This window comes from Paramormyrops kingsleyae, chromosome 12, assembly GCF_048594095.1.
Source record: "Paramormyrops kingsleyae isolate MSU_618 chromosome 12, PKINGS_0.4, whole genome shotgun sequence".
NCBI classification, from domain to species: Eukaryota; Metazoa; Chordata; class Actinopteri; order Osteoglossiformes; family Mormyridae; genus Paramormyrops; species Paramormyrops kingsleyae.
The window spans coordinates 5,407,491-5,435,205 of NC_132808.1; the positions used below are offsets into that span (position 1 = coordinate 5,407,491).

Sequence of the window (27,715 nt, forward strand, 5' to 3'; positions counted from 1 at the left end):
TGAATTTACATTGTGTCTTAGTTCAAATATACATTTTACTTTATGAACCCAAATAGTAATCTCTCACTGCCTTAGACATGAAGCATAACACTTTACTGGATAAGCAGTTGAAAAATGGATGAACAGAAAAATAATACTAGCCTTCACGGATGATGTTGGTAATGATGTAAAGACCTTTTGAAAAGTTTTTGTCAAAATTATATCACAGTATTTGTCATTGTGATGTGATGCCCACATTTTACATAATTGCATATCCAATACAGGGTCGCAGTAAGCAAGGACTCTATCCAAACAACATAGGATGTGACACTTTGAATCCTACCTCCATTCTGTGTATCGAGTTTGGATATTTTCCCTGTATCACGCATTTCCTCCCGCTATCCAGATATGCAGTTAGGCTAATTAGCATCTCTGTACAGCCCATTGTGTTTGATCAGTGATGGACTGACATCCGGTGGTGGGTGTATCCCTGCTTTGTGCCGTATGTCACCAGGGATAGGCTCCCAGCCCCCCCTACACAGGATAGTGACTGGATGATGGATAGATGAAATATTAATGCTTAGTCAGTGACATGGATTTTCAGCCTGCCTGGGTTTTTATGTGTCATTGTGACACCTTGCAGAATCTGAAAATAATTCAGCCTACTTAAGTGGCACCGTTTGCCAATCGGCTAATAACTACACAGGTCTTGGGTCATGTCATTTTCTTTGAGCTTTTCCAAGATGGGGTTGGTTCCCCCTTTGCTATATTTTAGGGGATCACAGACAGACTGAAGCGTATTACAGGTCATAAGGATCACGGGGCTGCAGTGACCCCTGGACATGGTGCTCCTCCATAAGTAGATACGGACACATAGTCTTATACTTTCACTGGGTTTCTTTGTATCCTGTTCGATCAGTCAAAGCAGCCACCCACTGGTTTTAATCATCAGCTCGCAGCTTTCAATTGTGAAAGAAATCAAGAGAAGACAACAGTGTAGAGGCTAGGGGAGAAACGATTTACTCTTGCGCACCTAAGCGAGTGGAAGAAGAATGAAATTAATGATGTTGAATTAACATAAAAGAGAAGCGATGTCCTATAAAGAAGACTGATGTGGCATTAAAAATGAAGAAATGCTGTTTGCATTTCAGATAGAAGATGAACAGGCACAGACACAGCAGAAAGCAAGTGAATGACAGAAGGAGAACCAAGGAAGGGAGAAGTAGTGAAATTAGTGAAGAAGAACGAAAAGAAACACAATGAAATGGAAAGAGAAAGGAATTCCTTTCCTGTTTCCCTAGGATGAGAGCAAACTGGATATGGACAGCAAGAAGAGCATGATAAACTTTCATGACTTTTCTCTGTGATGTTCAGGGGTGTCAGTCAACTCACAGGTGGGGAAACATAATGGTTGATTTGGACTACAAAAAACACTCAGTCACCTGAACTGTAGGGCACAGTGGCTGCCTATGATGTCAAATGGGCAGCTCTTTCCAGTACTGCTAAAATGTTCTTTATGTTCTGTCAGTGGAGACACGGACGCATAGTTCTGCAAAGCTAATGCCCCCGGGCTGCTCAGACATCTGCAGTGTGCTGGCTACGATTTGCATAGCAGAATAGCTGGAGAGATCCTGATAGTGAAAACCTACAGCACTATGGGGAGCCAGCTGAAGAGTGTGACCCATGTGGACCCAGAGCTCGGGAGGGCGGGACCCCTTAGGCAATCTGAAATCAAAAAGCTCTGTCTTCTCACTTTGACTGATTTTACATTTTACATTCTTACATTTTGGGCACCCAACGGGGCTGCCTGTGGCGTACTGGGTAGAGAAGTGATGGTGAAGATGGAGTTACGATCGAAGTGTTGTTTATATAAAACCTAGAGAGAACTGTTTGACTTCTGAGATTCAGATCGAGCTCTAGGTATACAGGTATATGGCAGTGATAGAAAGGAGAAAAGTATAATTAAATGCCTTGAAACAGAGAAAAACAAATTATTCAATAACAACAATCATGGAAAAAAGTTTTCCAGGATGGAGTGAAGGTCTTTGGCAGGAGAATATTAATTGAATTAATATGTTAAAAGAATTACTTCATTGTTTTTTTATTGTGTTACACCTGCTTACCAGTTTAGCTCCAAATACCAAACTGGTCACATTGATTTCAGCAATCGTCAACGCAGTCGATCATTTTTATAACAACGATGATATAATGTTATATATTTATAAGCAAGAACTGCTGTTGCTTGAGACAAAGCACTTTTTGACAAGATGATTTTATTTTAAAACTAGTGTGTCTGACGAACGTCTTACATTCATAAGGTGTCATCTGTACATCTTAAAAAAAGATGAAAATGTTATGTACAGTTTACATCCAACTGAATGATACCCGTTTCCTGCACGCACGCCTTATTTTCATTTGATTTGTATACATTTTTTGTAAATTCTTTAATACTCATCTTGTAATAACTTTGTTCTGTGGTCGAGTAAGGTTTATAAAAACTGAGAATAGTTTATTATTCATACAAAGAACTCCCTGATGGTCGCTCTATCCTAATTTACGAATGAAAATATATCTTTCGTTCTTCGTTGATGCATTTAATTATTACAAACCCAAAGCTCCTTCATAAACGTGCGGATCACAACAGAATATAAATCCTCCCTTAACCGCTCAGATTTCCTGATTCAATTTACCTCACATGCCTCGTAGCTTCTCCACGTTACATTCCTTACAAAGCCTTACAAAGAGAAACAAACCAATAAGAAAAAGGCGGCTGCGGGCAGAAGCGCCGGCAGAATATTAACGCCTCATCCTGCTCATTCATGCAAGCGGTCCTGAAACTCCATAGCCCTGCGTCTTACATGTTTTGCATTAACCAAACTCTTATTGCATATGAATATAAAAGTTTTGTTTGGTAAAGTCCGGCAGGGAAAAATAAGCAAACAAACAAACAAATAAATAAATAAATAGAAGGAAAGAAATTATAATAACACAGTTACAATCGTTATCATGGTAATATTTTTTTCTTCACATTAGGCTTATCATAGTTGCATTTGGGAAAATGTGCTTAAACTCATTAAAACCAAATTTACGCTTGTCTGTATATTTGGCAGCGTTTCGCAGGGCAGTGTTTGGAGGGCGCTTACATAGGCTATTTGGCATTCCTCATAATAATGCATCAAAACTGTATACCTTTCCTTGTATTGCACACTTTCTCTCAGGAAATAAGGCATTATGATGCTTGACTTCCGTAAGGCTTGCACCATTTACTGGAATTTATGTCACAGACACCTTGTACCCATCGACAACATTAGGCTAATAGGATTATATTAATTGATAGACTGCCTGCAGAAAACACTAATTTGCTTCAATGCCATCTTCCATTTACATAAAATCGGCCACTTATGTCGAGTGATTATAATCACTAATGTCAATGAACCTGATGCGTTTTCTTGACCTTACAATAGTGCGTATTGACTTAAAACTTTAGAATAAATCAATAACTCTTAACCATTAAGAAGCAATGCTTTAAACAGACATCAACATATCCGTCCCACGGATAAGCTACAGAGAGTTTTTCCTAGATCTATTATCACAATAATACGACATCACCATGTGCCTGTCATAACAACAACTTTAAATATAACTGGACAATATCATTTTACGAATGGTTTTGGACAATTAGCCTGCACAATTATTGTAAACCATTGGGAGTGAATGGTGTTATCCTGTCCAGAGAAATATCTGCATCACAGTCATCCAAGTCGCACACGGAATCGGTGGCAATTTCATTATGATGTGAGAACTGGGATATCCTATCGAAAGTGTCCTCGTTGTCAATACACTCCACCACGTTAGGGATCATGTTCACATAGGCAGTCACGATTTCTTTATGAAACAAAGTGTCTTGATTGTAAGAAACGAGTTCATTACTTATATTCACAGTTTCGACGGGCGTGCTGGAACAGAGATGACGGCAACCCAGTAGATTAGCGAAGGCTTTTCGGAAGTCAGCGTTGAAAGCATAAATAATTGGATTCAGGGATGAATTGGTCCATCCGAACCACACGAAAACGTCGAAAGTCGTCTCGCTTACGCAGGGAAGACCGGCTTTCTGGTCGGCAGATGGCCTGTCACAGAAGGGCACCATGCAGTTTAAAATGAAAAAAGGTAACCAGCAGCACACGAATACGCCCATTATCACTGATAAAGTTTTTAGGACTTTGGTTTCCCTCTTGATGGATGTTTTCAGTGTGTTGTGGTGCTGACACTCGAGTCTGTTGCTTCTGCAACTTTGTGCGTGCTCCGCTGCCCTCTCTAGAGATGCAATCCTTCGGATCTGGATCTGAGCTATACGGTATATTCTGGTATAAGTCACGATCATGATGGCCACAGGGATGTAAAAGCTTATCAAAGACGAGGAAATAGCGTACTCTCTGTTCAGGCTGGAGTCGCAGTTTTCCGCCTTTTCCACCGACGCGCTGTAATTGGTGCCGGTTACCTCATCTTTGGCTTTATGCCAGTTGAGTTGTACCGGTATGAATGAAATTAAAATGGACAGCGTCCATGTCACACTTATCATAACAAAGGCCACTCTCTGAGTCATTTTTCTCTCGTATCGGAAGGGGCTTGATATGGCCCAGTACCTGTCCACGCTGATGATGCAGAGGTTGAGGATAGAAGCGGTGGAGCACATAATGTCAAAAGCGACCCAGATGTTGCAGAAACTGCCGAAGGGCCAGTAGCCCGCGATCTCAGCGACAGCCTTCCAGGGCATGACGAGCACGGCGACAAACAGATCCGACACAGCGAGAGAGACAATGAAAATGTTGGTAACTTTAGTTCGCAAGTGCCTGAACTTGATTACCGCCGAGCAGACCAAAATGTTCCCCAGCAGCGTCCACAGGATGAGGAGGGAGAGTAAAGACCCAGTCAGTGTCCGTATTATCAGCTGTTTTTTGTCATCCGATGTCGCCTCCAACTCGGTCGTGTTCCACATTATTTCTCCGAAAGAAAACGGAACGGACTGACTTTCGTGTGCTGATGCACCTGATCAAGTTGTAAAGAGACACATTGTCCCATGCGGGCTTAACAAATGGGGACGGACGACTTACCGAGTGCCGTTTTCTCATCCTCTAACATATTAAAACTAAAAAGGCATCTTTGCTTAAAAAAGCAAACTACAATCCTACCGGCGAACACAAAGCCGGCGGGGGTAAGTTGCACGCCAAAGAAATAAAGGCACCTTGTCAGGGAGGAGCGCATGGCGATGCTTTGCCTGTCCTGTGCCCAGCATTGCGATATAACGCAGGACATCAGCTATGTAACTGTCCAAGTGAGCTATTTTTGAGACAACGGAAGGAAAGGGGGGGGGGGGGGGGGGTCTGAAGCGTTTAAATTCCCCTCCCCCACCCTGCATCAGGATGCGCACCTAGACTTAACATTAAAATCAGGTAAAACAAGTAATCCAAGTCATACATCTCTAAATGGAATATTTTATAGCATATTATGATATGCATAATGTATACAGAGTTCTTCGGGGCAGTGTTTTGTAGTGCCTTTTATTTTTTAAAACCGTAACATATTTAAATCATGCTTTCGTTCGTTAGAAGGAATTATATGGAATTATATATTATACACGCTGACGAATGTGCAACACATTATTATTTTTAGCACATGGTTTCGTAAATTCTGGGAGCAAGGTATGATTTATCAACTTACGTCGAACAACTCAGTTGAACTAGAAGTAACTTAATTAATAGGCGTCGTCCAATCCTGGACTCAGGCTTGCATGATAATATGTACAATACGTACAATACGCTTGTGATGGGCTGTTTTAATATGGGAGGCGCTGTCACTGGTGCTGAACCACGTGATTCGTTTTAAATAATGGCAGGTCTATATGAGTCATTTCATTCAGTGAGGAGTTCGCCTATGAACCAGCTGCAAAAATAAACATGTACATTAATATAGTAGTATTTTTATATATTTTTTATACGTGTTGGGTAATATTAAACATTCTGCAGGGATAACACTTATTTAATAATAATAATAATAAAGACAGGTACTGAATACCCTTCGGGATGGACGTACGCTCACATTAAGAGTATCCAAATCTTACCAATATGTTACGTAACATACGCTTGTACTAAAAAAAACATATATTATTGGGGAAGGCGAAAAAACTAATGTTCTTGTCAAACTGTTTAGACTATTGATAAGCGATATTCAGAAGCTTAACGAGACTTGATAAGTGAAATGAAACGACATTACATTGCAAATCTTGCACGACTTTAACAAACATCAAGGTGTCATTTGTTGACACGATTGAAATCAAACGGAGTCTCGATACACGATAAGCACACCGCCGCACAGGGGGAAGATTGTGAAAGAGGTGAGCAAATGCCGTGAGTGCCCTCTTGGGACAAAGGAGTCGCATCATTCATTTATTATAAATATATTTTTTTGCCTTTTCCGAACAACTGTGAAAATTGTGGATGCTCTGTAGCGATCCATAGGTTTAACCCAGAAAAACCTGGTATTCTGGATGTCACATAAATATTTGACGTGGAGAAAATTTCCTGTCTATTCCTGGCTGTTAGGTTGCAGTTTGCGGCTCCCTCCCGTGAGGGGAATGGAAATGGGGATCAGCTCAAGTGTACCCAAGTGAATGGAGGAGGCCTATTTTATCTAATCCCTTGGACAACAGTACTAATAAATAAAAAAATCCAAGTTGTTATGAGTTGCCTTAACCTAATGTCTTAAAAAAGACACCAATGGAAAATGGCATATCTGGAGTTCAAAGGCTGAATCCACCTAGTAAACAAACAGGCCTACTTTCTGGCATATGAACACATGCAAGTCATTGATACATCTTTAAGATAATATATCCCAGGATGGAGGATTGCTGTACAATCATTCCTTAAATCTTATCAATATCTACGGGATGGCAAAACAGCACCGAGCATGTTTTTGGACTGTGGAGGAACTGGAGTATCCAGAGGAACCCCCCCCCCCCTCCCCCAAAGACACAGAGAGAACATGCAAACTCCACACATACTGAGCCAGGGCAGAGACTTGACCCCCAGTCCTAGAGCTAGGATCAACAGTGTTTACCACTATGCCACCACATCACCTTTCTAATGCTATACATTTTAATGAATACTACTGTGTATGTATTAAAATGTACTATGTAAACTACATGAGAGTCTTGCAACTGAGTGTGATCTGAATGTTCTGCCAATACATTTCAAGGTCATGGTGATGTGCTTGTGATGGGATATAACATTGTGAAATGTCCTGGAAGTTTCTAGTACTTGTACTTTATTAAATAGCAGAGTATCTGGCTGAAATAACTTGCACAGCAGTGCCACCACATCTGAGGGTGTTTTTACAGGCCTTCCAAATAGCAAAGCCCAAAAAGAAGAGTACGAGTCCATGTCCCCACCTAGTGGTGAAAATAATCATCTGCGAGAACTGCGAGAAGACAACTGTCCCGGTCTGCTTTTAATTGCATGAAATTCTCAAATTCTTACACTTTATATTGTTTATGAGGGCAAGTAATGTGCCTTTACTAAAGGAGGTAAAGAGAAATTATGATATTTGATATTTGAGCATGGTCCAAGATGTTTTCAATAGGCATTTCTTGGCTCAATGCATATCATTGTGAACATAGAAGATAAATGTTTTTCATTGATGAATAAAGCAACTTTTCCTCAGACACATATCATAGAGCACAGAGGCTTCCCCTTCGTATAACGTTTAAGATTGAATAGCTTAAATTATTTTTATTTTTTGTGTAGCTGTGTCTGGGATCACTGGCCCCAAACAGAAACCACTTAAACCAGAATTAGGAAATAATTATACCAGAGACAGAACCAGGAGGGATAAACCAGTGTGGAGTGAGCACAGTGCTCTGTGAATTATGTGAAATGAGCCAGGAGTTAATCAGAGACCCAAATGCCCCTAAATTAGAATGAGTTCAAACAGAGGATTCATGTACAACCAATATGACAAATCTCGAAATCTAATGTTTTATTCAAACGTCCAATATATCACTGGACTGTCAAATTACTTGTCAGAGAAGTAAAATAAGTGAATAATCAGTAAAACAGAAATTGAGAAAAATAAAACCATTGCAGTGAGAGAAGGCTAATATTAAAAACATAAAGTCTCACAAGGATAATACCACCAGATTAGGGTTGTAATATATTTTTCAAAACCTTGATGAACCAAATAAAGCAGTAGCAACGTCAATATTCATCATTTCATTGCAAAATCAACGGAACATCTCCCCGGTCCAAGCTGGCGATGCAAGTGGAGCTGCGCAGGCACTCTCAGTGGTGGAGAGAAGACCTCAAGTAGATGGGATGTAACTCTCTGCAGTGGAAATCTGACCATGGGAATGTCCACAGTGGGCTCTGGAATCATGAGTTCTGCTGGTTCCCTGCTCTGATGGGGGCTCACAGCTGAAGCTCACAAAGTGGGCTTAGACATGAGGCAGTCTTCCTCTTGGAAAATGGGGCAACAAGGTGTTCCCCACAGGCGAGGTCCCAAACGTGTGTCCGCTGCCATATCCTATGAGGAGCCGTGCACTGGTGTGAATTTGAGAGAGTTACACGCCAACATCCAGATGGCCAAGCGGGGTTTAAAACGAACTGGAGGACCATGATCTTTGGTGGGAGGCTTGGAATAAAGCTAAATTCCCCAGCCCCCTCTAAACGATGAGATTTCAGCTTGACCAAGCTATTCTTCTCCAAGATGCTGTGGTCAGATAAAACCCCAAAATCCCCACCCACCGTCCATTTAGTCCTTTGTGGTTAAAGGAAGATGCATGACTACAATGAGAGATATGGTATGCAAAGGCTGGACTGCCAGTGGACGAAACTCATCTCTTCAGAAGCAGCAGAGCACAAACCAACTGTTCAATGACATTCTAACAGAAAATAACAATATGACCATAAAACTATGTAAAAAATAAACAGGCAAAATGATTCTTATCAAAGACAACATGTATGTAACAAGAGTACACATCTCATTGGTCGGCCACAGGCTTCAAGTGTCCCACAGGTTTACGTATTCAGTTCTAAGTCGCTATGTTTGAAACATCCTCACGATAAAAGATTACATAAAAAATGATGACGGCAGTACTATGCTAGCATTAACATTACAGGTAAAATTTGCGATAAGTGTACTTTCCAAAGCATCTTCATCAGCACAGAATTACAAGTTCACAAAAAATTGACAAGTGACTCGTTTTCGGTTTAGTCAATATTGACCAGTAGGGACTTTGTAAAAACAATGGTTTAGTTCAGTTGAGTTACGATAGTCCTTTATTTAGATATGATTTACTGTTGATTTATATTATACACAATATACATATATGCCTTTTTAGTTCTCACTTGAAGCCTTTGTCAGTGCGAGTTGGTAAGTTAGGTATCATGGTCATAAAGCTGTCATACATGCTTCATAAATGTTCTCTGACAGTACATAAAATTTAAAGCATCCACAACGATAAAATTGCATCTTCATCGCAACAAAACTCAGCCAGGACTTCTCTCCGATATTTGGAACTCACGCTATTTTAAAAATATCTTGTTAAACATCCATCCCATTATTTTTTTTTTTGTTTCTTGTTGTTGTCCATATGTGAAAGGCACTGTGCGTTAAAACAGCAAAAAAAATCTACATAATTGGGATCTCATGCAAAACATCACTTATTAAAATGGGAATCAAAGGTGACTGAGTGAAAAGAAATTCAAGTATATAACTTTACAGTCCAATCTACCATTTTCTGTTATTTTTTTGGTGGTGTTTCAGCGACTCATGCAGAAAAGAGAGCACCAAATGTGATCGTCCGTTTGTGACCGACACACCTTCCTTCTCACCCTACATGGTTTTCAACACTCTATAATGGTCTGAAACAACAGCATGTCATGTAGAATACCTTGATTCTTGACAGGACATGCTGCAGCAGGAGGACTCCTGTTTCCATGGTTCACACCCTAATATAGACATCAAAGAGGGCCCCGACGGAGTGCATGCGGTAGAAGAGGTTCACAGGCATGGCAATGTTCACCAAAGTGGTCCACATCTCAAAGCCAAAGGTCTCTTGCTCCAGCTCATTATCATACTGGGGTCGGCAGCCAAATGCTGGTATTAGCCACAGCTACAGAGACCATGGGGAAAGACAGAACAACACAATTAGCATTTATGCAAATACAGACACCAAACGATTCATTCGCAAACGTCCTGAAACAGTCTAGAAGAAAACTGCTGTGAAAATATAATTCAGTCTCAAAGATTTGGAAGATTAGAAAGCACAAGCCTGTGTGTGAAATTAGAGAGAGGATATTTTATCAGTGCAGTTAAGCTGACATGGCTGTAGAGCACCATGCTGTAAAGCAGGAACTTACAGAGACGTTGCAGAGGAGCAAGAAGATGGAGACGTTCTTCAGGGCCTCTTGTTTTACTCTCAGGAAATCAGGAGAAGGCCTTTCTGGATTGGGGCCTGTTGGGATATTGGGGTCGGGGGATGCATCTGCCTCCTGCTGTTCAAAGGCAGGATTCACAGCTCCATTTTGGGATGCATCTGGGGTGGTCACTGAGAAGACCTGTGAGGGAGGCTCAGTTGCTCCCTCCCCAGCAGAGCGATAGAGTGCCTCGATGATGAAGAGGTTCTGCACATACTTCTGAAGAACCATCAGAAGGGAGTATGTAAAGTTAGTCCAGCGGTAGCTCTCGTAAGTCGGGTTAGCCAAAACAGCCACAATACTGCACCAGGACAAGAGCCAGGCTCCCATGGACGTGGCAAAGAGTAGCTGTGCATCCAGCCCCCTTGGGGTGATCTGTAAGTTGTCCAATGGTGAATGGTCCATCCGGTAGAGCAGGAGGCCCACTATTGACGCTACGCTCATGGAAAAGAGCATGACAATGCCGTAGATATAAAACACTGAGATGGCCCAATCTCGTGTTTCCGTGTTTCCACCCATCTTGGAGAGGTAAATCACCAAGACTGCGATGGTGCTACAAATGGCAAGCATGCCCAGCACTGGGCCTATGATCACTGCCACAGGCTTGACTTTGGTTGTTCCTCGAGGGGTCTGGTGTATAAGGACCTGGCCGATGTTCATCCACATGCAAAAAAGTATGGCGGATACTATTACGTGGTATTCGACGTTGAACGGGTACAGATAGTAGACACTTTTAGTATATGCAATGCAGATGCCACTACTGCAGTTACAGTCAGGTGCATGGGCATCTGGTAAGAGAAAAATCAAAACATTATGTCAACTATTTAATCTCTACTGATTATACACATGCATATATACACAGCCAAGATACATTTATTTATGAACACCAAGCAAAATAAATAAATGTATTCAAGATATGCGGATGTAGTCAACTAAAAAAACACATTAGTTTCTTTAAGGCCACTTAAAATTAATAAATTGTTTTACATGACTCAAACTTCTAAAATATTGGTGAGTAGGGGATTTTATATTTTATATTTTTAGCGAAAAGACGATCGGCAACAGAGATATACTAAAACTAGAAAATTAAACTTTAATTTGTCAGTATCTCAACATTTTAAACTCTCAACAGTTCAAACAATTACAAAAGAGAAACTTTCAAAACAAATGCCTAGTCTAAGTGTTTAATGGTCTTGCCACAGAATGGCCCAATAAAAGCGTCCTCCTGACAATAGCAAAACAACAGCACTTCCATTGTTTCAAACAATAGAAGTGCTGTTGTTTGACATCAATGAGGGTCACTATTATTGGACCACCCTACAAGAGACTACTTGCTCACAGTGCACAGGATATCAGGATTTGGCACATTGACGATCTCTGACAGTTTTTGAGGTGAAAAAAACGGAAAATATAAAATATAAAAAAAATCGAGGCGGCACCAAAAAATTGAGGCGGGCGGCCATGTAAAACTATTTATTAATTTTAAGTGGCCTAATCATAGTTCTGTGAATGGATATTAACCGGAAAACAAAGTACAGTCGGACCTGGTTTATCGCGGTTAATCTGTTCCAGACTCTACCAAGATAAGTGAATTAGGTAGGATTCTTTATTTATAAATTGAATATTTTCGTAGTTACAGCATAGAACACCTGTTTACGACCTTCTAAATACGATTTTTAACATTATTAGAGCCCTCTAGACATGAAATTACACCCTTTAGTCACCATTACGGTTATGATTTCTGGACACGGAATCAGGATCGAAGGGTTTATTTAGAATCACTCCAAATGCAGGACGCAGGAACATGTAACATCAAAACGTCAATGACAGACCTGGGGTTACAGCCTCTGACGTGGACTTAAATACACCGGACGAATCAAACTGACAGAAAACAGCTGGTCACAAACGGGGTTACACACGTGGTTAATAAGGGGGCGTGGCACACAAGAGGATCGTACAGGCCGATCATGACAATTACACTCGTATTGCCCAATATATTAGACAAAATTGGAGAAAATAACACATATTAGACGTTACAAATTATTATTATCGGGTGTCAAGGCATTATTATTATTGTTCATTTAATTATGATACATCGCTTCCGATGCGTAGCGATGTATCATTTTCACTGTCTCGATCAACTTTTTAAATGAACATACAAAAAACCGTGATAGAGTAAAGCCGCGAGAGTCGAAGCGTGAAGGGACGACTGTACTGATTTTATTTACAAAAATTTTGAACTAAAAATTTAATAGTGAAAGAGGAAACGCATATTCATCAATGTGCTTGTTCTCCAAGCATAACCATTCCAGCATCACATTTTTCAAGAATATTACACTTTATTTTGTACTGTATATCCTGTGAATGATTTGTAAATGTCACTTTGCACTTGATTCATATAGATATATGATAACATCTTATGCTTTTGGTTAGAGATAAAGGAAAGGAGAATATACACACAGATGAGCCCACTCAGAGAATGAGGATCACTCCTGCAAACACAGGATCGTGTGAAGCCCAGCCAATAAGCTTAGGTCCTAAGGTTTACACAAGTTTAGAGAGCCCGAAGTCTAACAGCCTTTGATCAGTCTCAAGGACATTTCACCTGGGACCCAATGTGGTGGGGGGGGGGGGCTCGACCATCCTGTCTTCTCTGAGTAATCCTGATTTAAACTTTAAAACATTACTTTATTGTGAAATCTCAATAGGGGCCCAAAAGTAGGATAAGGTTGTCTTGCTATGTATCTAATATTAAAGCTAAAACTAACTATAAGGTGAGATTTAGTTGGATATTGCTCTAAAGCAAAGACACTGTTCCTTCCTCTCTTGGGACTCCCAGCCTGTAGAAGAAAGTCCCCTTTGTCCCTTACAAAGGTACATTTAACCTTTAGTTAGCTTTTGTACATCCATACCTAACCACAGCTGAGCTGAAAAAAGTGATTTTCTTACAGGTGAATGCATTACAATGAGGCCCTTTGCAAAACACTGCTCTGTTTTTTCACATAGTCGTTCAGGTTTACACCCCAATATGCTGAGAATGCTACTTTTAAATTTTTTTATGAAGTTATGCATGTTCTGAAAAAGCTGCTTTTTCTGCCTCTGCATTGTTACGCTCTTCTGGGCTGCAGGACCAGTAGGACACAGCGTAACTTGGTGCCAGTTTGCAGACTGGAGAACAGTCCCTCAAACTTCACGGCCTTGAAGACAGACCTCAATACGTATTTTTTTCAGGTGCAGCCCCCTGAGGTTCATGTCATATCCTGCTCGCCTCTGCCGCCCTGGCATTGCTGCTGTTAGTTAACGCTTCCCAGTGGTGAAATCCCCCTGTTTTTTTCCCCCAAATGGCCCTTTCCATGTACACAACACAGCGGGCCTCTCTTCAGCCTAAGCTGGCCTCTGGGAATCATGTGGAAGGTAAATCACTTCCTTCTGTGAGATGACCCCGCCAACTCCTCTGTTTAATTAACAGGATAAAAATAAATAATAAAATACAGCCAGTTAGCCAGCTAAGCAGAGACCGACACTAGAGAGAGTATCAGTTACATCACCTGAACCTCCTCCTGCTGGGGACCTCTAACACAAATCTGCACTGATGGAGTCACTGGAAGCCAACAATTGCATTGTGTGAAACCCAAGAGGGACCCCCGCTTGCAAATTATCACGGCACCCCCAACCCCCCGCCCCCTTCACCATTCACACACATATGCCCAGACATACTCCCACACACCTACACAGCACACGCTTGTCCACATGCGCTGCTCCCTGCCCCATGGAGACACACACACACACACACACACAGCTGGGCCAATTGTAAAGCAAACTCATCTGCTAGATCTGGCTCTGAGAATGCTAGTGCCTTACCTACAGTGAAGTTCACGAAAGCCAGTGCTAAGTCCAAGTAGTGGTCAGACTCTACCATAACACCATTGCCCCAAACAATAAGGTTGGTGAAGATGGCGTGCATCACGCCAAACCTGAGGAACATCAACACACAACATGACAGGATTAGCCAACCATACAAGCACACATGACGCCTGTCAGCTTTATAAGGATCAGTGACTAATGGAAAGACTAGATTCATAAATCATTCATAGCCTGCAAAAAGCTGTTAAAATAAATATGAAGAATAATCTTTATATGGCATAAGTAAAATACTTATACTAAACTTCTGTTCTGTTAGTCATTTTAACTTATTGTGCACATCAGCTGGAAACCTGGATCTTATCAAAGATCATAGCTTATTTCTGAAGACATCTTCATACCTTTCGAAAGTCTCTAAGCCCATGACGACATCACATACGTGAAACCAAAGGAAATAGATCTAAAACAAGATCAACTTCAAAACATGAAAAGTGCAAAGACATTTCAAAGTGATATCCCTTCATACATTCTTGCCTAGTCAATTTTGAGATGTTATATAGACATATAAGAGATTTAATGTCCAGATATTGGGATATAAGCGATGCATCTCACCCATGTATTGACAGGTGACAGGTGAATTTAAGCCTGTTTTATATTTCAAAGCTATCAGACAATCAGAAGCTTATTATAGGTCATGCAACTGTTTGATCCCACTAAACAAAGCATGTATTATTCTCAGTGGAAACCACCCTTTAACGAGCTTAAAGAAGGCACAGTTTACTGACAAATGGAAAGGCACTGCAGACTTTGATGCTTACCTGTGAAGCTGTGTGAAAAAATTTAACGAAGGCGAAGAGCCCAAATCGGGTGTCAAGGCAAACTCTGTGGCCGACGTAGTAACCGACTCGCAAAATATCCAAGCATAAGGAAAGCAGCGCCAGAACTGTTAAACCGGCTGGGGGGAACGACAAAAAGAAACACTTTTTTTTCCCTTTATTTTTTAGCTCGTTTTCAATCATAACGAACATTTCTGCTAAAGCGAGTCGCTTAACTTTTGACCGTGCTCATAGATGAGCAAGTGAATCAACAAGCAAAATTTCAAGTATTCAAGTTTATAAATGAAACAATTCAAATTGGTAAATAGGTAAAAAAAAAATGCATAGAGGAATTGCAAGAAATTCATTGCGGAGTATAAGTCTATGATTTAAGTAGAGTATGCCATCTCTTTTTTGTTGACTTTTATAGCGACTCGGTAAATTTTTGCCACAAGGTATTAAAGTATGGTTTTCATATCTGAAATGCAGTGTACATCGCATGTATTTTAATGTGTCCCGTCAGAGTTATTCTCAATGAGCCACACATTTTACACATGATTTTATGAGGTTCCTGGGCGTGATCGTACCTCTTATGTACCATGGGCCGGCGTGCACATCGATATCTTGCTCGACGCCTCTCTGGACTGTAACCCTTTTCAAGGCATACCATAACATCCAGAGAATCTGGATGATCATGACACCCGACATGAAGACCATGACGTGCTCCTCATGGATAGGGGTGCCCTCATGTGAGAAGGCTAGCATCAAGGAGGACCCCATTATGAACAGATTGAGGCCATACTGGGCGCTAAGCACCCGGGAGGTCCTCTCCGGGTAATCACTCCAGCCCTTAATAAACACATCTTTAACCTTGGCTGGACCAGGATGAACAGCGGGATCAGATGTGTACTTGTTCAGGGAGGTAATATCCATACCGTTGTGCTCTACCATTCCCCAGTAAAATCCAAGTAAAAACTACTTTAAGTTACTCTTTACAGCATAACTGAGGAAAATAAAGACTGCGGCACCTTCATATCAGGCTATATAAGTCCCAGGTCAGGAGGAAATGTTCGTTTTTTTTCTTTTTTCTTTTTCTTCCCGTTCCGATCTCAATAAAAAGGTCCAGACTAATGCTGATACAAATGTCCTGTTGTTTTCGTGTAACAATGAACTAAAATTACTTCATAGCCCGTGCCTTTATACCTCCTTGCTGAGTCACGGAGATTAGGCTGTATAGATAGGGTTTCAGTTGTCCTCTGTCCCAGTTCGCATCACTGGAGCCGCTATAGGTTTTCCTGAAATCGATGGATAAAATAAGCTCTTGCCTTAATCTTTAAAAAAAAGTTTTTTCCCTGATGAGATGAAAAACTAAATGTCAAGTTGACAAATCGGTGCACACAGATGCACACTGTCACGCATTTTAAAACATGCCATCCATGTCCATGATGCACTTCATGTATAGATTAGTGTGCAAACCTCAATAAACAACTGCCTGATCTGCAAGTAACGCTCAGCCCCTCCGGCGTACACCTTTCAGAAAGACCCAATCAGGCTGCTATCCGGGCAATTATCCGGCCCGTTGATGCCTTCATCATAATCTGTTTACCTTTGTAAACACACCATCGAATACTGACAACCAGGCTCCTATTTCCAAATCTAAATACGCTGCTTTTTAAATGACACATAGACATATAAGCGACCGAAATGCGGGAAATGCGGGAGAGAATCGATCATTATTTGAATTTTATGTTATTTTTTATGCAATTGTATTATACTATTATTTTATTGTTATTCTATCATTAAGCGAATAATAGCGATTTCACTACAGTTTTGTGTATCGTAATAAAATGTACCAAAACGTACGGGTTTGTGGAAATGGTGGAAGAATGGATCGAGGAACTACAGGACAAATAAAAAATAGTATACTTAATTTTTTCGTTTTAATATGTATGGTTTTAACCTTGTCGTCAGTTACAATGCCAACGTGTGGCAAATTACAGACTGCAGCGTAATTTAGTGAAACTGATGCCGGTACACCTTCTCAATAGATCCCATTCTCTTTCACCTCCGGGAAAATGTGAACAAAATGAACAACCTAAACTCAGTCTATTGATTCCAGCCCAAGCCCGTCCATGTGTAATAACCAGTAGTTTCAGATGAAGTGTTTCAGTAAAATCTGTTGCATGAATTTAAAAAGTGTTTTTTTCCGAGGAAGGGAGTTCATAGTGCACATAACTTTTTATTTTTTAAGAAATCCCAGACTTAGTGACTTTTCAAATCCTTGTCACATCATTAATTCAGATTCAGTCTTCAGATGGGAGGGGGTAACATGCAATTAATCTAGGGACCCTGGCTTGAAAAGTTTTAAACTGCTCACCTGTCCCAGATAGCTGGCAGTTTTTGGTGGACAAGGACAAGTTCAATTTAATATCCAACTAAATGTGTTGTATCAATATTGCCTGATTGGTCAAACCAGAATATTTTTTTATGAGTTTAAGTGGTAGGCCTATAGAGGATGCTGGCTAACTTTTCTCCAGTCTTCTTGAACCAGATGACCTGCACCCAAAAGACAATTTATTGGTGTCTTACTGATACAACAGCAATGCAAAGACAGCATTTTCTGCATTACATCATTGCTGTTTGTAAAGTACATGTTAATTATTTATGAAGTAATTAGTTTTATTTTCAATTGCATCTGAATGACATGAAAATTACACACAAAAAGCTCTGAGCAGTGTATGAAGATAAATTTTAACAAAAAAATATAAAGAGCTAAGAAAATATCCTGAAATGCAAATGTGAGAAATTGGCTACGCACAGGATATTTATAAAATACAGATGTTTGCATGCAGGGATATAATACAAATACAATATTAGGTTTTTTAAAAAAAATTTTTTTAAGGATTACTACTGCATAAGTACGCAAATCTGTAATATATAATTCAATTTCTCAAAACTACTTATAGATTGCAAATGACTAAAATTAGTGTGAAAAGCTTTACTCATGAGTCATCTCATACTATACAAAAATCTGTGCCAAAAATAAAAAAAACTGTACACCTGAGCCCCAGATTTATAAGCAAATATAAAGCTATGAATGTAACTAAACAGAGAAAATGAGCAGCTCCAATTGCCATTGTATATGTGAAAACGATCATAGATCATACAAAAAGTTATTGAATTCAGCAACTAAGATCAAGTGAATGTGTTGTGCAAGGTTAAAATGTAACTGTCCTACAGGTTAGCCAAAGTTAAATCTTGACAATGGGGAGTTTGTCACTAAGGTCACGTAACGTGTGACTTTCTCATTTGTACAGGCTATTCATCAAGGTGACGCAGTGGAATAGCTGAAAAATCGCCATACAGAAACCCACGTTGAGATACAGCATGAGTAATGGTGGACAGCTTGGTAGGAAATCACATATGTTTAGTGTTTACTCCTGGGGTTGTTATAGTAACCTGCCATCAAATTACACCAAGCACTGTAATGAATCAACATTATCAGTGTCTTAATTAGCATGAAGTTGCTTAAACGTCCACAAGGTGGCTACTCCAAAATGTGGAGCATGATTTTTTCATTATGGTTTTGTCATGGCAATCTTGGAGCCCTTTCCAAAACTATGATACCTTCCGTTGAATGACAACACCTACAAACAAACAACATTGCTTGCACGACATTAGGTAATCCTATTCATGTACAGCAGGCTACACCCAATTCTGAGAAATGTACTGAACGTTATGCTTATGGAAATGTTGTGTTGAACGTTATTGCAATGATGTTAGGGCATTCATATTGTACTAGAAACAGCAGCAAAAACACAAAAAGCCACAGAGGCACACGCAGCACTGCTGCTTACAGCAAGCCTGTCTTTCATGGAAGCGCTGCAAGTAACTATCTGTTTTGGACAGCTATGCCTGCCCCAGAAATCTATACAGAAACATCCTACAAATCAATAGAAAAGTCAGGTCTTTTGAGTAGCAGATACAAAATAAGTGTGGCAGGTTAAACCAATACAGAATATACACATTTTTTTCAAGTTGATCTTGAGTTCAGTGGTATGTGCTTCTTCAGAAGAGCCCTGCGTAACAGAAGGACACAAGAGAAATAATTACATTTTATTTAAACAAAACAGTTATCTAGTTTCTTAAAAGGGCTACTGCTGCCTTTTCATGAAAAGGTAATTACAGTGTTTTATGCAGCTTGTATTGCACATATGAACAAGCTACAGACCCTTCTGGGATAGTGGTTATCAAACCTTTTTTAACCCTGTTAAATTATGATCTAGATGATATGATAAATCCCAGTTTACGGCATGGAACCTCATTAAATTGACATTGACTGGACCTCACATAATAGTAAGAATATTCAATCATTAGCATCAGTAAATCATTAAGATATGTAATTATTTTATGGGTGTTTAAACAATCTCTAAATTATGATGATGATCAACACATCATAATGATATTAAGAAGCAAAAGAACATGAAAGCACAGCAATAGCCACTTCATATAACATGACTGACTGAGGATCCAGACACTAAGCATTCAGCTTGCAATAGGCTTGGGCGGTATTTATTTTTTTATACCATCATACCTTCTAGACATTTGACCCTGGTCTACGATATATGCTGTTATTTAATTAAAAAAAAAAATTATGTAGGCTACTGTAAACTCCAGAACCAGAGAGCCTAAATGGACTCATCAGTGTGCAACTTGAGGGGCAGGGAAACAGGAAGACAACTCCTTGTTGAAGAGTTAAAAAGATCAGCCTTCACTTATTGACACCACTGTCACTGTGCGATCTGCAGCTGCATGCACACTTGGTGTCAGATATGCTGCTCATGCTCCAACAGTTTACAGTGCATTCACGGTGCGTTTTGTTTTTGTGGCATACAGTGTGTGTTATTCTGTCATTTTTTTTTTCTTCCCGTAATTAAGGGAGGCTCCAGTCACCACTAATGCTGTGCACTACAGTGCATTGCCTCAGTGCAGCATCTCTGCATCAGTTTAATAGACACATCAGCGTCTGTATTTTTCACATTATTAAAAGTAATACCTTTGGGACTTCTAAATACCAGGGTATACCATAATACCATCATACCGCTGTCCTCGCTGAGAGACTTGAGCAAGGTAACTCTAGTTGGATCACTAGACACATCCAGGTGGCTAAAGGGTAGAGGGCAACACGTGAGTTATGTCGACTGCTTTGGATAAAGGCACCTAATGAACAACTAGACCAAATACAAAAAAGAAACCATGCTGAAATCTGTTTATCAGCTTGTCATTAAACTGCTGAAGGTTCCTGGATTGGTTTACTTCTGAACCAACAGAACGGTTCACATCACCATGTCCTACAACAAAGATTGTCCATACCTTCATATCTCAGCCAAGTAGGGAGATGAACATCACAATTCCCATGAACTGGGTGAAGAGGATAATGGGAGTGCAGATTGACCACACGGGCCAAAGTGCTATATTGAAGCTGAAGGAGAGGCGACGGTAGTGTTAATTTAGGGGTCATAAAAATCATACGGGCCCTCCGCTAAGTGATTAATACTGGATTTTCAAAACTAAAACTAGAATTAGCAACAGTTATGGGCCTATTCAGAAAATTTATTCTTAAATTATACTTAATGCTCACACCTTCTTCTGATGTCTCCAAAAACACCCATAAACACCCCGAGCTTCCCCAGTGGTTCATCTATGTGCTGGGCCCACCCCCTGGGGTGAGCTCACCTGCAGGAGGAAGCGATGAAGGCGGCAGTGGTCACGGGTGCGATGGCTGGGTACTGAACGTCATACTGCCGGACCCCCCGGAACCAGTCGAGGTAGACGATGCTGAAGAGCGCCATTGCCAGGCTCACTCCCAGCAGGGCCACACCCACGCTGAACCACCAGCTGGCGGGGACAGAGACGGGCAGATGGGTGGACAGAGTGGCCACACAGTGGGGATGGAGATGGTGCAGACTGATGTCATGATAAAATGAATCTCCCCTTTCAGAGATGAATGATTAATGTTAAGAACATACAAAAACAATAGGGGTGACAGACTCCGCCTCCACCATGCGGCAACATCCGTGGGATTTCACTATGACAGCACATACATGGGCTCCATGCCACAGCAGCACTTTGCAGGTAGGTTAATTAAGAGAGGGATGATTACACTGTCCAGTAAGGCCAAAATGGGATCAGACCTAGGAAGGTGTCGGGGGTTAGCTAAAGCCGGACACGCACCTGTTTTGAAACAAATTGAATCATTTATGGCAAGATTTGCTTTTTCCCTGCATGCTGAACATAGAACAAAGGTCAGATATTGAGACAAGACTTGTGGGAAAAACCATGAATCAAGGCGGCTGATTCACAATTACCATGAAAATATGACCTACTACCCACTGAACTTCACAGTGTTTCATTAGCAAAACATTACCCTGCTTAATTACCCAGCACAGAATGGTAGCCACATTTATTTAATCCTCAGAACACGTCTCCAAGAAGAGCATGACGACACTGACAACTTCTTAAAAGGGCAACACTGTTTCCCCCATGACAGTGCAATGAAGGAGGAAGTTCAGAACCTTGCTTCATTATCATATTCCTTCTCAAGCTTACAAGACAAGTGTTTATGAAGCATGACGCAACAATTTTACCTTTTAATGTTCTCGTCTTTCATAAGGACAGAGAAGAAATCAGTGTAGTAAGTCAGCCCGATGGAAGCCACAATCCAGAAGATGGAGTGACGGTTAAAGCGAGGGAGAGGTTTTGCATCTTTGTCCTCCGGACCTGAAAGACACAGCACACTTTTATTCTTAAGTCTGGCCATCTCTCATGGGTAATAAACAGAATAGCATGTCGGAGGGTGAATTCCCTCAAACTCCATTCACTTCTGGTATCAGCCAATCAATGAACTATTAATCACCAATGAATAACACAGCCTGACTGCTTGCATCCCAAAAAGTGCAAAATGGGGGGGGGACCTCCATACAGTCCATGTTTTTCCTCCCTCTTAGTTCCCTACTGGGAGGGCAGTCCCCCAAGGACCAGTTTGAAAACCAGTGTATTAAACATATGGGTGTAACTTTGTGCGGAGGCATCAAATCGACCTCATTTCCGTGCACTAATGTGGCGATGGCAACGGAAGTTTCCGGAAACATGGTGAGGCTCGCTGTGCTTGGGGGCATAAAAAGGCACTAATTGCAGATGTTAGAACAGAATTCCCGGCGATGTTCAGGCTCCATTTGTCATCTTAGCAGTAGCTACAGGGCTCAGGACACTGACAATGTCAGACAAAGTCAGCTTCTGCGAAAAGGCCGACAAGACAAACTTCATCTGCTGTGCCATCTTCCGTTAACATGAAACAGTGACAAGTTCCAGCCACACCCTCAAAACCCATTCCAGGAAGCAGTTACAAAATTCAGTGTATCCTGTGACAGCCAACGATGGCCGAATTGAAAAACAGCTGCAGGCCGGCAATGTGCCAACACTCAACCGAACCATTAGATGGTCAGGGCAATGCAGGCCAGGCAGAACAATCAGCAGTATGGCACTGTGCCAAATTCTGCCCTCAAAGAACAACCAAGCACTATCTACACCAACAGAGAGCCATTTAATGGCCTCACACACTCTAACTTACCGGTACCAGCTTAACACTTGCATATATAAGAAACCATTCAAGGAAACAAACATGTCTCATAGCTTTTTATTATGGCATGCAATGAATATATTGTTGGAGCTTTGCAGCCACTTTACTCTGTCACTAGAAACTTAATTCTGGGTGTTCCAATTATATTAGAGCCACAAACTGTGACTGACATAAATTGAAGACAAACATGAATTTTTGCAATGTAATACAACTTAGGACCGTATTGGGCTAGATACTGGAAGAGTACGGGGGGAAGATCTCCAAGGTGATGTCAATCTGGAGAAACGGCTGCTGCACAAAGTACTCATATTATGTGTTTTATGATTCCTGTAGGGCAAGGAGGAGCCTTGGAGACTGAGAATGCCTGATGTTAGCACACGTGAGTCAAGCCTACTGACAAGCCGTTTGTGAAGCACACGGATGAAGGAACCCGTGTCCAGACCTCAAGCCCCAAAAACATTTGTTTGGAAAGCCACCTAGGAAGGCTCTCTGAACTGGCACGAATAGGAGGACATCAATAGTGCCAGCTTCCTGAAAAGCAAGCAGCTTCAGTCCATCACAAATCACTTCTACACTGCTTTGAAATGGGACCCAGAACCCTTAGTTAGTTAATTTTCTTGGCATAGTAAGGGTGCATTACAATTGGTTATTGAAAGTGACATCTGAACCAAAAATCAGGTCTTGCACGCTGGAGATTAAAGAGACTAGTTAAATTACTTACCACGCCAAATAACGCTGAAAATTATTACTAATTTGCAATTGCTTGGCAATAAAATGGCTATTATAGTGCAGTGAACACAACTGCAGCATGGTAATTAGGCCACCGAAAAGCCACAAATCACCATTGCAAGGTACTTTATCAGAACTGGCTATGAGTTTGTATTACAAGCCAGTTGGGCAGGGAGAAAAATAGATTAGATACATAAACTTAATCGAGTTTCCTCTAACCAGACACCAGTGGCCCGTCCTACGAAACGGGGTTACTGGCTTATCGGGGTAACTTGTCGGATTTAAGGTAGTCTGGGCAAAATGTAAGTGAACGAATATGAAGTCCATTTAAACTGTGGTACCTTAAATCCGACAAGTTACCCCGATAAGCCAGTAACCTCGCTTCGTAGTACAGGCCACTGGAATTTAACTTTTAGTAAACATTTAGCGGTTTAGCAGTCTGTGTTATTTTTTTATATTTGAATGAATATTAATTTCTGTGTTGATACGGAGGGTTTTCCAACCAACATATAATAGGCTCACACTTACTCTTCTCTCCAGTGTCATTTTCAGAAACCCCGCGCAAAACAAACTCTGCATCTTTTTTGAAACGATTCCGAAGACTTTGCAGCTCGCTGTTTGCTAACGCGTCCGCCATGTTGCTTGTGAAAGACGCCGACTTCCGGCTTCCTGTTGAACGCCGTTGCGCGGTAACCTTAAAGTTATATCACGCGAATTACAAGAGTGCGTTTACTCTACTGTTGGGGGAGGCATCCCCCACCCCACCCCACACCTAGGAGCAACGAGTGTTGGAAATGGTTTTATAAATATGAGAAAGGTGTTATAAAATACAAACAGAAATAACTAGTAGATTTTCTTTATTTTTTGTAGTATTAAACTTGTGTGTGTGTGTGTGCATGGGTCAACAGCAAGGCACTCCATTTAGTGTAACTAACTTTCTTAGAGTCAATGAGCACCGAGTGACAGAATATGAGTTGCGTAATGAGCGGTCAGTGGGTGAGCTCACAACCAGAGGCAATGAGGGTGAAAAGATTGACGCAGGAAAAGACAGATGCCAAGTAGAGAGGAACGGGACAAGTTCATGTACGTAAGACCTGTGAGGCAACTGTGGAAATACATGGTATTCTGTCTCTCAGTGTTTATCTACCGTGAGACCACAGCTCAAGTTCAGCTTTATACTACAGGAACAGTTTGTTACTCATACATATCCATACACTCATGTTATGTTCCATTTGTATAATTCAAGGTGTCATTAGTATCACCTCAAAATGCTGCATTTATAAATTTTAAACTTGAGATGTTGTTGCCATCACCGAGGTCTATATTTTGCCATTTAGCCTGATACATCACTGGCACTGTAATATTTTATTATATAAACCAAATCCTGTTTTTGCTGCCATTTCTAGGCTTTTAATTCTTAGTAAGTTGTATTGTTACCCATTGCCCATTCATGCATCTTCCAGCTGCTTATCCTGTAGAGCAGGGGTCACCCACATGGTGCCCGCGGGCACCAGGATGCCCCCAAGGACCACATGAGTCGCTCACGGACCTGTTCTAAAAATAGCACACCTCACCAGTGAGCAGCGTCTAAAATTTTATTTTATCCTGTTGCTATTCTTCTTTAATCACATTTGCATTTATATAGATTTGAAAATGACAATATCTTTTAAAAAAGCATTTAAAACATGTTTATTATACATGATTTAAGAAGAGTGTATCAAACTGGTAGCCCTTGGTATGGCTCAGTACCCGTGAAGTAGCTCTCAGTGTCCAAAAGGTTGGTGACCCCTGGTGTAGAAGGGTCACGGTAGGAGCACAGGGTAAAACGGAAGGATATGTGCCGGGTGTCGTCACAGGAGGACACCTGCATGCAGGGGCATTGCTATGCCCTATGAAGGCATATCATATTGGACCCCCAGTCCAGACCAATCCAGTTATTTTCCAATCCAATCCAGTTATTTATTGGAATCGTCCTAACTTTCCCCTGCTTTATGGTGCCCCTGCTTGTATTACATGCGGCAACAGTGCTACCCACCAGCCAACATACCTCCCTGCAATAATAATTTATTTAAAGGGCCGTTTTATAATAGAGATGAACAGACTGTCACATTTCTGAAAGAGACAGTGAGGGGTTCAGAGCACTGTTGCCAGGCTAAATATGACAGTTCCAGGATGGCTGTGTATTGCAAATTCCCTGTGAGTTTCCTAGAAAGCGGAGTAGATAAGTGAGTGCTGTCCCGTCCTGCGTTTGGCTGCGATCCCATCTCGCTCCATCCCGCTGATTTAGGGTCACTGTGTTTGAAGTAGCCACTGCAAAAGCAATGAACACCCAGAGTGAAAAAGGAACCCAGAATGCAGCGAGCAAGCATGCCAAGAAAGGTTTGATAAAGGCTGGTATTGCTGTAGGCCATGTTCGGACATTGGTGGGGGGGGGGGGGGGGCTAGTATTTCCATAACCCGTGGGCCAAATTCTGATGTGCATAAGACACAATAGATTTAAAAACTACAGAGGAAGGTTTGTTGGCAAGCTGACTTTAAGAGGATCAGGGTTTCAGGTGCAAAAGACTTTTAGGAGCAAATGATACCGGGGGGATGGGGGGGGGGGAGGAAGAAAGAGAAGTGTGGGGGGGGGGGGGGGGGGTGATGCACTTTAATAGAACAAAGGGCGACCAAATACGAAGAGATTGAACCTTGTGTAGCACTGTTTCCCAAAAGCAGATTAGAGATTAAGCAGAGGTGCGGAGCGGGCGGTGCTCCAGCCCCCAGTCGGGTATCCCTGTGGCCTGCCGGGCCCCGGGGGCCGTGGCGGCCCCTGCGAGGTGACATATGCATTATTTACAGTTAGCTGACATTCAGTCCAGTGAACATCATCAGACTAACTGGGGTTTGTAGGTCAATTCTTTGACGCATGAATATATGGTTTCTTGTTGCATGCTATTTATAGCTTTGGGAAAAAGGGTTTAATCTTTAATAACTAGAAGGTAAAGTTTCATTAACACATAGAACCTGGACCTGACTGTAAATTGCATGATAGATTTACTTTACTCAGTTTTGGAAACAAAATGCCACAGAAAATCTCCTTCAGTAAAATGATACCTGTAGTCCACAGCAGTGCTGCTAGATAAGACAACGGAGAGGGGAAACGCTCCTGTCATCACAGTAAGCCGGAGTTTATAATCCCCCCAGCTGCCGTGAGCACATGCAGCTGGAAGCGTTCAGAGGGCCACAGGACATTTAGGATGGGCTCGTGAAATGGGACACTTTCACCGGGCTGTAGTTCTATACAAGAGCAAAGTAAGCAAATTGGAAATTAAACTTAGAGCAATTGAAAGAAATTCATTTTAAGCATAATTTTGGAAAATTCAAATCTGCCTTATTGGCTTTTCTCTTGAGACAATACACCCCAGTCAGCTTGGAAGAGGTGCTTATCAGTGAATGTATAGTTTTACATACTTTTCCTCTATGCTGCCGTGCCCTGCAACCCAAACCCCCACTGACCAGCAACTGGCAAGAATCTGTCAGCGCAGACCAGGGAGGGGGTAAGATTATCCCTGCATACTGATCTGAACTCCTGCCGGCAGAATTTGAGTACCGCCCTGGTGTAAGGGTGGCCGCTGCCTATGCTTGGCTCACCTCAGCTGGCCCTGTAGCTACTGGGAGGGGGGTGAGGGGGCGACTCAGTGCAGCATGCAGAAGGGGGGGGGGGGGCAGGTGCTCATGGAGCAGGTCAGCTTCAGCGTAAGCACTCAGATACATATATAAGTGAAAAACTGACTGGCAGATGCTGAACATGCTTTTCAGATATCAGCCTTTCCTCATTACCATTGGAATGTATCCAATGACGTTAACCTGTACACCACTGTACATCTCCGAAGATATCCCTGCCATTTTACTCCAAAGATATCCCCGGTCATTTTACTCCAAAGATATCCCTGCCATTTTACTCCAAAGATATCCCCTGCCATTTTACTCCAAAGATATCCCCTGCTTTGGGAAAAAGGGTTTAATCTTTAATAACTAGAAGGTAAAGTTTCATTAACACATAGAACCTGGACCTGACTATAAATTGCATGATAGATTTACTTTACTCAGTTTTGGAAACAAAAAGCCACAGAAAATCTCCTTCACTAAAATGATACCTGTAGTCCACAGCAGTGCTGCTAGATAAGACAACGGAGAGGGGAAACGCTCCTGTCATCACAGTAAGCCGGATATCCCTGCCA

The 27,715-nt window shown here is 41.4% G+C and overlaps 3 protein-coding genes across 5 annotated transcripts; all 3 read right to left on the reverse strand.

Annotated features, from left to right (window-relative positions):
• Positions 1 to 2,299: 2,299 nt before the first annotated feature.
• drd5a (dopamine receptor D5a) lies at positions 2,300 to 5,276 on the reverse strand. Its single transcript, XM_023800042.2, has one exon. It carries the CDS (start codon positions 4,973 to 4,975, stop codon positions 3,671 to 3,673), a length of 1,305 nt encoding a protein of 434 aa, XP_023655810.1. The 5' UTR covers positions 4,976 to 5,276; the 3' UTR covers positions 2,300 to 3,670.
• A 2,811-nt stretch (positions 5,277 to 8,087) lies between these two features.
• Positions 8,088 to 16,587, reverse strand: otop1 (otopetrin 1). The gene is made up of 6 exons (XM_023800035.2): positions 15,712 to 16,587; positions 15,128 to 15,264; positions 14,711 to 14,769; positions 14,310 to 14,422; positions 10,392 to 11,236; positions 8,088 to 10,144 (listed from the first exon to the last, which is right to left on the reverse strand). Exons 1-6 carry the CDS (start codon positions 16,073 to 16,075, stop codon positions 9,974 to 9,976), a joined length of 1,689 nt encoding a protein of 562 aa, XP_023655803.1. The 5' UTR covers positions 16,076 to 16,587; the 3' UTR covers positions 8,088 to 9,973.
• Positions 16,588 to 17,678: 1,091 nt separating this feature from the next.
• Positions 17,679 to 24,165, reverse strand: tmem128 (transmembrane protein 128). Of its 3 annotated transcripts, none has more exons than XR_002836706.2 (6): positions 24,021 to 24,165; positions 21,772 to 21,904; positions 20,861 to 21,022; positions 20,498 to 20,606; positions 20,226 to 20,290; positions 17,679 to 19,203 (listed from the first exon to the last, which is right to left on the reverse strand). XR_002836706.2 is itself a non-coding variant. In XM_023799925.2 (5 exons), the coding sequence occupies exons 1-4, from the start codon at positions 24,127 to 24,129 to the stop codon at positions 20,507 to 20,509; spliced, it is 504 nt and encodes a 167-aa protein (XP_023655693.1). In that variant the 5' UTR covers positions 24,130 to 24,165; the 3' UTR covers positions 17,679 to 19,203; positions 20,498 to 20,506. The 3 variants fall into 3 exon arrangements, 1 of the variants encoding a protein (XP_023655693.1); XR_002836705.2 differs by having other exon boundaries at positions 20,181 to 20,290; XM_023799925.2 differs by lacking the exon at positions 20,226 to 20,290.
• Positions 24,166 to 27,715: the final 3,550 nt, after the last annotated feature.

Excerpts from the sequence above, each read along its gene's own strand:
- tmem128 (XM_023799925.2), bottom strand. The coding sequence starts at position 24,129 with ATGGCGGACGCGTTAGCAAACAGCGAGCTGCAAAGTCTTCGGAATCGT. Across the intron at positions 21,905-24,020 it reads AAATGACACTGGAGAGAAGA|GTCCGGAGGACAAAGATGCA; the intron begins GTAAGTGTGAGC and ends TGTGTCTTTCAG. Across the intron at positions 20,607-20,860 it reads TTCATCGCTTCCTCCTGCAG|CTTCAATATAGCACTTTGGC; the intron begins GTGAGCTCACCC and ends CCTCTCCTTCAG.
- otop1 (XM_023800035.2), bottom strand. The coding sequence starts at position 16,075 with ATGGTAGAGCACAACGGTATGGATATTACCTCCCTGAACAAGTACACA. Across the intron at positions 14,770-15,127 it reads TTTTTCACACAGCTTCACAG|ATCTATTTCCTTTGGTTTCA; the intron begins GTAAGCATCAAA and ends ATCTTGTTTTAG. Across the intron at positions 11,237-14,309 it reads TTTCGTGAACTTCACTGTAG|ATGCCCATGCACCTGACTGT; the intron begins GTAAGGCACTAG and ends TTCTCTTACCAG.
- drd5a (XM_023800042.2), bottom strand. The coding sequence starts at position 4,975 with ATGTGGAACACGACCGAGTTGGAGGCGACATCGGATGACAAAAAACAG.